Genomic DNA, 12979 nt, shown 5'->3' with positions numbered 1-12979 from the left:
AAACCTAGATCGATTGCTTTGTGGGCGTAGATTCATCAAGAAATCTATTTGGTATCAGGAATATTGGAAGATTTAGTTAGAATTACTACGACCTTCATTATGTCTCGCTCATCCCACGGTGATAACTGGCCAGCCTACATAAATCGTATTTCTATACCAGTCGTCTAACGGTCTTCCTCTCATAACTACCTGATACAGTACTTTCAAATCAATTACATTCAATTTATTAGGAATAAGAGTATTGAGGCGAATCCTTTGAATGAAACTTTCCGGTTTCACCTTTCGACTACAAACTATATAGCTGAAGGCAAGCTAAATAACATTAAAATATAGTAATTACTGCTCGACTGTAAAATCACTCCTGCAGTTAAGCATTGGTGACAGCTTGTTAGAAAATTCGTTGTAATTTGTGATTCAATAATTGGTAGCGGTGCATTTTTATATTAAAATTTTGAATGTTTGGACTCATGATATAGATGATATTGTGTCTTACCAACACCTGTTTCATCGGCAATTTGTCGACCACTTTTCCCAGCTTTCGCCAAGTTGATGACCTTGACCCTTTCATTTAATGTTAGGCCTAAAACTTTACGTGTAGGCTTCGACAATTTGAAAATGAATGGCTCTTGCTTAGCTGCCTTTTTATATTGATAAAAGACTGACATTAATCATTAACAAGCTATAAAATTAATCCTTAGACCGATTAACGATAATCTCGATTAATCTCACCGATGTGTGAAACAACGTGATGTTTAATCAAGGGAGTTAATAAGTGTCATGGTCCGGTGGGTGTAAAGCTTTTAAAAATATTCGTTTTTTGATGTAAAATGGTTTGCTTCCCGAATTTGTGCACGACCTTTGGCACAAATTTAGTTTCGATTTTTTTGTCTTTTCTGACCAAATTCGGACAATTCGGAATTTTACAACCACCGGTCATGGTCGCTTAATTGACTCAATATGATTACACGGGAGTGTAAAGACACGGTCGCTGGTCGCGTAATGAAGATGGTCGCTTATCAGTCGCTAATTACATTGAAAACTGGTAGGGGGATTTTATTGTGGTCGCATATTGGTAGGTAGGTAGGTAGATGACAAGTTAACGTTCGCTTCCAGCGGATGCTGATATCGCAAACTATGGTCGCATATTGAAGGTGATTGCTTAATAAAGGTGGTCGCGTGAGAAATGAAAGAATTTAAATCTGAAATTCACCGAGATGGAATAGTAAATTCACTGGACAATTCCGTAGCAGTGTCGACCATACATCTCTTATATAACATAGTCTCTGTATAGTTTCTAGTTGATATAGATCTGTTCCCTACATTACTGTTGGAAGATATAGAGCAGAGCCATAATTTCATCATAAAATGTGTCTTTTATCTCAGCATGAAGTCGATAATTTTCTTATGATTACCGAATTAGTGAATAGAGTTAATGATCAAGCAATTGTAGGCAACCTTCACGTGGAGAATAAAGTGGGAAGGGGTCAATATTCAGACAAATGATAAGAGATTCGTTTGAATTTTTCATCGACATATCTGTGAAATATTTCATGAATTTACAAGAAATTACATAAAGTCTAGGGAAACGAGCCAAATATAATATGAGTGAGATATTGAAATTAGGTGCGAGACAAATTAACTATCTATAATTTATCAAAATTAGTAAACGATCCAAAATTAACGAGAAATAGATTTCTTTCAATAGATAAAATTAGAAAATGAATTTAAGATAATGATTCTGAATTTTTTTTTAATGTGTGACGGTATTCCACTAGAGTAACGTAACCTGTTCAATTTCATTCATTCTTTCAAGTGGAGGAATGAAATTTCTGAAGCCCATGTTTGTTGGTTCTAGTATCATAATGCGTACAAACACGATATTTCTTTGCCGTACAACACCTTGAAGGGTGACCTGCAATGTTTTCCCAATAATGTTGACTTGCTCTGCCAGCTTCATAAAATTAATTTGTGATTTTAATATACTAGTGGAGTAGCGATGACCGGGTTCGTTAGTTCAAGTGTAGCATAATGATAATTTGCGATGTATGTGTTCTCCTTTCGTATGTGGTAATTGGATTGGTAGTCTCTGCCAATTTCTGTAGATATTTTAGGTTGTAACATTGCGGTTAAGTAATGTTACGAAAGGACAGGCATAGGCATTTATGCATTACTCCCGTAAGAGATTATTATTTGTGCGTAGGCCTACACACGGAGGCACGTAAGATATATAGACTGTAAAACACTATCTTATATTGATAAGTGTTTAGGACAAGCTGAGAACGGTCATCATTCTATCAAAAGATCAAGAAAAAAACAAACGCTTTGTTAACAAATATTCTTTAATAAATAACATTTGAAATATAGATGATGGTTAATAACAAATGGTAGGAAGGTATGATTATTGGGTGGGGTAAGTACATAGTTCGGGTAATCGGGTAGTTGTTTTCATGAACATTTAAAAAGAAAATATTTCTTGGACGCTAAAAAGTCATTGAACTGATCCAGTCCTATTTGTAATATTTTCTTTAATGCCTGTGAGATAGAAGAAAAATCGAACTTAGTCCAGAGGATTTATAACTTTCAATTTGGGTAATATAAACACACCATTATCGTATCCATGTTTACGCAATTACTCATTAGTCGACATCTACGACCGACCTTATGCGATATTCTAATAATACAGACTTTCGATGTTCTTTGATAGATTTTAAGCAACTTATGTTTGAAAGAGAAATGAATAATATTGTGACTAACAAAAAATTGTTCGTGATAATTTAAAGTCAATTAGACTTATTTTGAATAATTCAAGATTAGTTTTTATCTTTCATCTACTGCCAGTATTGTTGATATTATGGTAAGTAGTTGATTCAATCGTATGTTGTAATCTGTCGAATGATAAAATAGCTCAAAAACAACAGAAAACGAATTTTAAGACGAGGTATCACTCTTGTCTAGTACAGACACACCGTTAATTTAGTGTTTTTTCTACTTAACTTCGCATGACATCTTGACACTTCATTTTGGGGAAATTTCGGTAACTTTGGGAAGATAAATGACAAATGTATCATATAGCACAATGAATAAAAGATTAATTCATTAATTAATTAACATTTATAACAATTTTGAAACATTTCACAAATCTTAACATCAAACTAAATAGTAAGAAAGCCTGAAATAATGGAAATCTGTAACAAAACAGTTCACCAATACGCGACAGTATGAAGATGCGACAATCTGATTAAAGCACAATATCGTTGACTTCATTCCTTCAAAGTCACATTGAATGACCCAGTGACGTCATTAAATAATCCACTTAAATAAAAAAACTCTTTCAAGTTGAATTCTGGAAGGTTATTTTCACACAGAAACTGTTCACTGATCAGATTTAAGTTTATGGATAAGTACTCCAGGATCGAATGTTTTGAGCGTGTATCGTATAAAATTACAACCACATAAAACCAGACATGATATACAGTTTGATCTAGATTCAAAATCCGACGTCGTAGGGTGGTATTGATCAAGCCCGACATATGTAGGGCTTTGGTATTAATGTGGTGTTTTACAATATATAAAAATGAACGACGACGAAAAAAATGAACATGTTAAACCATTAAACAAAATATTTGAGCAAAAGTGTAAAAATAAATAGCCAACAAGTTCTAACTAACTCTCTGAATGTATAATGTTTATATCCAATGTTTATTCTTACTAGAAAGTTTGTTAGGTATTATGGTTCTGGCACCAGAGCTAATTACTCTTTCCTCAGCTGTCTATTATTTGCCAGTTACATACCGACTCTTTCAAGTGAGTTCTTGTAAATGAATGTGCGTTGAATTTGATGCGTGGATTCCATTTGCCTGTCATTCGGACCCCGTTGTTACACCGGACACATAGTCGTCTTCGTATTCACTGAAACCTTTACATATGCGGCATTTGAATATTCTTTTGAAAGCGGCTTTAAAACTTCTGTTAAAGTAGTAATATAAGAAAGGATTCATCATAGAATTAATATAACCTAACCACAAAGCTACCAACCATGGAATATATGGTATTTTGTAGCCAATTATTGGGTCGATTACATTAAATATAAAAAATGGAAACCAACAGACACTAAAACAGCCCATAATAATTCCTAATGTCTTGGCTGCTTTCGTTTCCTGTTTAAATTTCCCCTTTCCTTTGCTGTGTCCCATCACATCTAAACTACGAATTTGCATGGCCTGATGTCTGGCAGCCATATAGATTTTCACATTACAAATGATCATAAATACAACAGGAACGTAAAAAGCGAAAGACGAACAGATGAGGGAAAATGGAATATTAACGACAAAAACACACATTGGAGCTCCTTCAGGAAACAGACAATCATAGTAATCTTCTATGCCAATCAGGTTCCATTCGTTCATAATTGGCACAAAAGAAATGAATAAAGGTAAAATCCAACAAGCGAGTAACATTAGCAAAACAATCTTTTTTGTCATACGTTCATGTAAAAATGGTCGGCATATAGCCAGATACCTGTCTATTGCCATACAAGATAAATGGAATATTGAAATAGTACATAACATCACGTCTGAGCTTGTATTCACTAAGCACATTGTATGTCCCAGTGTCCAGTTCTTATTACTCAGTTGTTGATAGATAGCAAATGGCATCACAAAGACTGCTACTCCAATATCGGCTATAGCCAACGACGCCACAAAATAATTAGTAACAGTTCGTAACCGACGATGGGTAAAAAATGCAATTATCACCACGCCATTCCCAACAATAGTTGTAATAGGAACGCACATTAATATAGCACTGATTATGTAGCGGACAGAAGCTGAGTAGAAGGGTGGCGGCCCGGCTTTATCCGCAAGAATAACATCACACGTTAAATTCGACATACTGAAATATATATCTAGTAAAAGACGTATTTTATATCCTTATTAAATAGACGATGTCAGTCAATAATGAAACACTAATTCCATATTGTCACCAATGTCTACAGTTTGAAAAGATAATTCACGTCTTCAAGTCGTTTTACTTAAGTTAAGATACTTTTCTAGTAAATTATAAAGTTTTAATAGAACAAAAGCCGTCTCGAGAGGCTGGAATATTTATCGTTGTCTTCGTTCCACATGATAGATGAAAGTACGAAATTCCCACTCGTTGAACAATATATCTGTATCTACTTCAGCTGTATAAATCGTGTTTTCCTGTAAGTAGAGAACGAAATTGTTATTAGCTTTTGTTTATCACCTTATATATATTCAATTCTGCCTTGCGCAATATCATGTTTTTTTGGAAGCGCCAAATTTCAAGGGCGGACTAACTTGTCCAATAACAGCCTACTACTGTTAAAATTGTAACAGTACACTATAATACTATGACGTCTAAACTAATTTCGTCTTGTTCTAAGAGAAAATTAGATACATTAAAAATTATTTCCGTAGACAATCTCTAAAAACGATCATATAATCACATTCATAGCGTATATAACAATGATATTCTGTGATTGCAACACAAATAATACTAGAATTTGCTTCAAAACAACATTGGATATATGATATGTTGGATTCTGATTTCCTCTCTTCTATATTTCATAGGGAACACGATATAAATTAATTCTAAATCACCTTTGAACAAATTCAAATCCGCTACTGAGTGACCCCGGTCATTGCTTTCATGACAATAGGGTTCTCGTTACAATTTACCAGTATTTACTAATGATGTCAGCTTTGTATCTTGTATAGAATGATGCATGATTAGAGAAGGTTTGTTTGGATTAACTGAACATGCCTTTGAATATCAACACTCTTGCTTCTCATCACAACTTTTTGTCCAATAATCCAAACATAATTGAGTTAGTGGAACCCGTATAGAACCATTATTGCTAAGCATGATATTGAAAAGTGTAGGATCAAAACCATGTCATATCAAAATACATTAAAAACAAGACTTAATCGATTTTCAGTATCCTGCTACAAGGAATTTATTTCTAATCTTCTCAAACTCGATATTATCCATAATAAATTTATCTCACATGGCTAACACTAACATGTTGAGTGCCATGCATTTCTTACGAAAAACATGATATGGTGTTCAAATAGCACATTTATCGATTGAACAGTTCGGGCGTGATGATAAACAATTCCAAAACCGGAAATTTATAAAGGAATCAGGTCAAATTAAATCCTACTTGTTGAGTTCATATTTTGATGATATGGAAGTTACTGTGTAAAATAGTGAAATTTCATGCAATTTAAACAATTTCAGATTTTATATCATGCATATCAATTAAAAGGTCAAATTCAAAAACAGGTTTGCAATGTCTTTAAATCGCTTCGGATTGCAACTGCAAAAATATTCAATATCGTCACATTGACCAAACTGGAAATAGCTCATCAATCATACTTCATGTTATTGTTTATTCTGATAACTAATAATGTTTGATCATATCTTCATACATTCTTGACGTCATTATTTCATTGAATCAAACGGTGGTCAATTAAACAAAACACTTTCCATATCGAAACAATCACAATATGCCTGAAGATAACTGTTCCACACATAATTAAAGAATTGTTATGACGATTATTTAAGCCAAATAAAACTAATTACCCACTGTGAATGTTTTAATGATCTAAAAATTGTTTATTTGACTTGGAACATTTCCATAACATAGATTCTACGCTATTTTTTTAAAATTTGGTTTGAATTTTTTAAAACTGATTTCACATCTACAATTATAAAACTCTTAAATTAGATATCCATGTTAGTAAAAGATGCACCAAAACTTGGCATGAAAGTAGAAATACTGGAAGGTACATTAATTAAAGTTCAATGTATTTCACAGATAATCTGCTCACGATAGTGAGTTACATTGACTTTCTCATCTATTTTAGACTAGATGGCTAAATCTTTCTAAAGCTGTTTCCTATACCATAGCGTCAGTTCCTTTATTCTCAATACTTTCACATAGAGAAATTACATAAAACTCAATTTGCAACAACTCAATATAAACTCATTACAAATCTATATAAACTCACCATAACTCAATTTGAACTCCATTTAATATAAACGTATTATAACTCAATACAATTCAACATTAACCCATTACACCTCGATATGAACTTATTACATCTCTATATAAATCAATTACAACTCTAAACTCATTACAACTCTATACAGACCAATTACAACTCTATATAAACTCACTATAACTCAATTTGAACTCCATTTGATATAAACGTATTATAACTCAATAAACTTCAATATTAACCCATCACAACTCGATATGAACTTATTACATCTCTATATAAATCAATTACAACTCTAAACTCATTACAACTCTATACAGACCAATTACAACTCTATATAAACTCACTTTAACTCAATTTGAACTCCATTTAATATAAACGTATTATAACTCAATACAACTTCAATATTAACCCATCACAACTCGATATGAACTTATTACATCTCTATATAAATCAATTACAACTCTAAACTCATTACAACTCTATACAGGCCAATTACAACTCTATATAAACTCACTATAACTCAATTTGAACTCCATTTAATATAAACGTATTATAACTCAATAAACTTCAATATTAACCCATCACAACTCGATATGAACTTATTTCATCTCTATACAAATCAATTACAACTCTAAACTCATTACAACAGACTAATTACAAGTCGATATAAAGTTATAACATCTTAACATAAACTCATTTCATCTCTATATAAATCAATTGCATGTATATATAAACTCATTACAACTCAATATATAACACATATTAACACATTATAATCCTTTTTTTCAATCCCACCAGTTTATGATGTTTTTAAGTATAAGAAGTTATGTTGGGGTACGATGAGTGAATTATATAAAATATGTATCAATTTGATTAATATTGTGAAACATATTTTGTTTTTACAGTCATGTCTTTGATGGGAAAAATCTTTGTTTTAAAAACTTTATTTGCTTATAAAGTTTTCAAGATCAACGCATTTTATGTCACCATAACATTCAGTTTCCTATTTAATATAAATGCAACTCACACTCATAAACTACTACAAATTCAACGCAAGTGGAATGAAATTGGCTTGATAAGGAATTCCTGCAAACTATAACTGCACTTAATTTAGTTGTGATTGTAATTTTTTTAACGAAGATAAAATCATTGCGGTCTGTAGTGATGTAGCCTCTTTAACTGCGAGTATGTTGTGGTAAGCTATCATAACTGTGTATATATTAAGAAGACAAGAATGTGTTATAAGACAATTAGTTATGTGAAACTGTTAATAAATCTATATATATCTGACTAATTATTAAACATCATGTTATTGCAGGCGTCAACAAGTAAATTTAAATCTTACGCAAGTATTTTCTTATGTTTTACTTGGCACCAATTTCAAGATTAATTTGTTTTCTATTCCAACCTAAACTAGATTTATTGTCAACTCAAAAGATATTGGTTACATTCCAAGATGGACTTTTTGTAGTCTTGAATTTGCTTCTATCGATCAAAACGTTCTGGCGTTGAAATGATAAAGGTGGAATTTGAACTGACAGATTGTCGTATTGGCATATTTCCGTAGTGTTACTTCACTAACAAATTTGCCTCATTTGACTTTTTGTAAGATTAAAATACAAAATACCAAAAGATTATTTTGCAAAGTTATATGTATACTATTATTTGAAATTTTTAGACTTGGCCAAAATGAGTTTTTGTTCATCATTGGACATACCCGGTGTCAACAGCATACAACATAATCCCTCAATAATCCAATAATAAGTAATAATTCATTAAACTAAGTATTTTAGTGTTTCAACAATTATTTAGTTTAATGAATGTGTCGTCTTTATATGGAAATTCTTTTCTTTAGTCATGACATCTGGTAAATCCAGCTGATGAATATAATAGTCTCATTAAACACATTTTTAAATTGTATGTCCATTAGAAGAGGTAGTATTCCTTTAGGGTGTGCCTCTTTCCTTCGACAAGATTAAAGGCATGGTATTTGTGAAGGGGAACGCCTTTTAGAGATTCCATGCACTACTGATGTCACATCGTACAACTCTGATAACTAATGTTTGGCGTCTTCAAAACCATTTTATCACGTCACACAGTCTCCACACGACACAAGTTTTGGATTTCAATGAACCAAAAATATCTTCTTTATTTCTAATTTCAAAATCTTAATACAACAGATAGCAGCTATAGAAATAAAAATAATACCTTTGTCTTTCTGGGATTTCTTTTATTCTCTTGACAATTTTGAACGATTGGACATGAAAACAATATCATAAAAACGTTTTCCATTGGAATTTAAATGTGGTGAAATATTGGAAGAATTGTTAGTATCGCCTATAATTTAACAGGCGTGGGGTTTTAACTTCCGCCTCCCACCATCTGACACATTATACGTCACTCAAAAGAAACAAATTATAAATTGTGACATCATACAGTATCACCTTCACGCCTGAATAACATCTTCTACAAATCGTTATTATTAGGTACAATCCAGTCCTCTGCCAATTGTTGACATTTTGATAACATCGTTTATAAACAGATTTCTCTTATTATACTCCATTCGTTACAAGAATACTAATTGACATAAAATATGAAGTTTCAGAAATGGTAATAAGTGTATATATTCATCAGTTGTACTTACCAGGTACCATGACTAAATAGAATATCAATATAAGAAGATATATCCATTAAACTAAATAATTATTTGAAACATGTTTCTTAGCATGTTTCAAAATTACATATTTCATTTATTACTTAGCTCTATGGATTTTTTGAATTATAGAGGGATTCTGCCCTATAGTTTTGGCACCAGGTAAGTCCACTTATGAGCAAAGACTCATTTTAACCAAGTTTAAGAATTCAACAACTCTCTTGTCGTATACTAGGACATGAAACTATGATGTTAATTGAAGCTAGTGCATCACTGTATTTAATTAAAATACAATTAAAATTTCATCTTGGGTAACAATTTAATGCTAGAGTTTATAATTATAGTGGTGAAACTTGAATCAATTTAAAATTCTATCTATGAGCTCATATGTATTTATTTACCTCAAAGCTATTGAGGTCAGTATTTCAACACCAAGCTCAAGCTCTAACTCAAGACGATACATATCACATTTAAAGGAATATCCGGGTATGATTCTTACAGGTTTTTGGAATCTTTCAGTTTATGGAGTGTTTGGATTCTGTAGAATCGAATCATATTCTATGGTGAAAAGTTTTCACAATCACGTTGGTTTAGTACTATAATTGCTGCTGTTAGCATTGCCTGAAAGTGTATGACTTATAATTGATGTAATGATCAGAATGCAAGTGTATCTAGACACAATACTGTTAAAAAAAGAAAAATCAACATACCCTAGCTCAACGAGATCTCATACATAAAACTGTAAATATTTTTATAGGTATGATACTGTGAAAGAAAGTGATGGCTATGTCATTTTAAATGTCAGAAAATATTTATTAAAACAATTAAACGTTTATATATCCTACAGGCAACACATATCTTACCATCTTTCATCATCCAACTAGAAGAAAAATCTTTTGAACTTTACCTTGCCAATAGGTATTTCTTTTAAAGAGCACAAATTGTAAAATAATTATTGGAAGCAACGAAAGGAATGCAACCATCGAATACTGGCAATTGGGGAAATAAAAAATCGAGAGTGGTTGGATGTCAAACGTAAACAGGGTAGAATTGTTCGGTGCCTACATCTACCACATAGTCAAAATAGGTTTTTGAGTCAGTTTCGAAAGAATCCACAGCTCCCTAGTTAGATGGCCTATCATGATATTTACCAGAGTAATTTCAAGAGTTTAGATAGCAACATATCTCGTGATAAACAACCGTATCATGAGTATATATTGAACAATGGACAAATGCTCCAACTTTCAATTTGCTAATGGCTAAGAATCTGTATATGAGCAATGTACACAATATTATGAAATTGACAGGAAAGGGCAACGACGTAACTGTACTGATGTTTGACAGCAACAGGTAAGGAATACTTGATGACTTCAGGTGTATATTGATGATGTTTCTGATTAGGAAGTCAGTCATGTTCAAAATAATTGACATACAAATTTGAAAATTAATATCACGGGAATGCACCAGAAGTCTTGACGAATAATAACTCAGTCTGGGTTGCAATAATAGAAATTAAATGAAGCGGAGTGTGTTCTAATTATTATTAATAATTATATAGAAAGTTTCTCACGTGGAGATTTCACATTAGTAAGTAACTGGAATACTGAAATTATGCAACGTCAAACTGATTTATGATGAAATTTGTTCCTTTTTCTAATTAGTTTGATGTATATGGTACTTTATGTCTTTATGTCTTTTTATTGTAAGAACATTTGTTCAGAATATGACACGTTAGTGTGCATCTTTACATCCATTTATATTTCTATAAATTGAATGATTATGATATGATGCCATATATTGACTACCAGAAAATTGATTTTAAATAAATCTTTCTAGTTTCGTTTAGCTACTGAACCAGAAGATTATAAACCTAAGTCAAAATTGGATCACTCTGTGCACATGAGATATCCCTCATCAGTACCAAAACTTCTTTTATTTATTCCAAAACATTCTCAAACAGATGCAGAAAAATAGATTGTAACTCAATTTAACAAGGAATGCAAAAAATGTCAATTTATGCAAATTATAAAAAAATTTCAAAATTAATTAATAGACCGATAGGCGAAAACTTGGACGTGTTAGGGCCGCCTCTAGAAATAGCATCCGTTATCTAAGATTTATTATTTCTATTTCAGAATCGGTTTTGGTTTTTAGCAAACCATTCGAATTGAACATGATACAACTGTCAAATTAATTTTCGGAAATGTTACTAAAGATGGGTTTCCTTATTGTTTAATGTCAAATTAAGCAAACTATTTGATTATTTGGTGTTTCTAATGAATTATTATGTATTCTAAACCACACCATTATGTTCTTATTGCATAAAATTAAGAGTTTTAACCAATCATAAATGTCCATGTATGTACAGTCTGGATAAACAAACCAAGACGTTTTGACCTTTCTTGATCGGTCACTAATTGAAATTCTGCTGGTAATTCTTTTCTAATTTAGCTAATTATGAATTAGTTATGGACACGTGAGACAAACAAGTCATTAGAACACCTCTTATTTCTATTAATATAAGAATTAGCATTTTCATTTTCATAAATGGAAATAAGGGAACCCATCTTTAATGGTCATCTTTCTTTTTGTAGCGACCCAGAATTTAATCTGAATTTAAGAATGTAATCGATTTTTATCCTTCATTTGTGCATTTTAATTAAATGTTAAATCGCCTTATTAACCTATCATTCACGACTTCGCAAACCCCAGACAGCTATTGTTAGTGATAATAGATATATTAAAATACTTACTTTAATTCTAACAACAGGCTTTTTCTTGTTTTCCTTCTCTGAAATAAACGATAAGAAATGCTAATTACATCACATTATCAGATTTATATTTAAATAAATTATAAAACATATTCTTATTAGAAGAAAGATTAACAGATTAAAGAAGATTGTTGGGCTTATTATGCATTATCAGATAAAGAAATATGCTATCGAAAATCGAAAGATAGATTGCCAGGCAAGAAAACATCCAGCAGTAGTTACATTGTCAAAGCAGCATAAACTTTGACCTAGTCTGAGATCGCATCATTCTATCAACACCAGACACTCTAAACACTCTAGTGTATAATAATTATTAACGTTATAGCTTGCCCAGACCTGATTCTACACTAAAATACAATGAATATCTTCATAAATAATAATAATAATAATCAATCGGATTACCAATATTCTTTTTCCTGTTCACAAGATGATACTGGGGCGTTTTTATTAAGTTAAGGGCAACAATTCAAAAACTGTTTTAGATAACATCAATCCACATGAGAATACTAATTCATCAGACTATATCG

At 31.7% G+C, this 12979-nt stretch overlaps 1 protein-coding gene across 1 annotated transcript; it reads right to left on the bottom strand.

The window, feature by feature from the left end:
• Positions 1–961: 961 nt before the first annotated feature.
• On the bottom strand, positions 962–4793 carry LOTGIDRAFT_155726 (hypothetical protein; the record flags this gene model as incomplete). The annotated part of the gene is made up of 2 exons (XM_009068256.1): positions 962–1023; positions 3923–4793. 2 exons carry the CDS (start codon positions 4791–4793, stop codon positions 962–964), a joined length of 933 nt encoding a protein of 310 aa, XP_009066504.1.
• Positions 4794–12979: the final 8186 nt, after the last annotated feature.

Source organism: Lottia gigantea (assembly GCF_000327385.1).
Source record: "Lottia gigantea unplaced genomic scaffold LOTGIsca_9, whole genome shotgun sequence".
NCBI lineage: Eukaryota > Metazoa > Mollusca > Gastropoda > Lottiidae > Lottia > Lottia gigantea.
The sequence above is the reverse complement of the archived record's forward strand: the minus strand, read 5'-3'. Positions and strand labels throughout refer to the sequence as shown.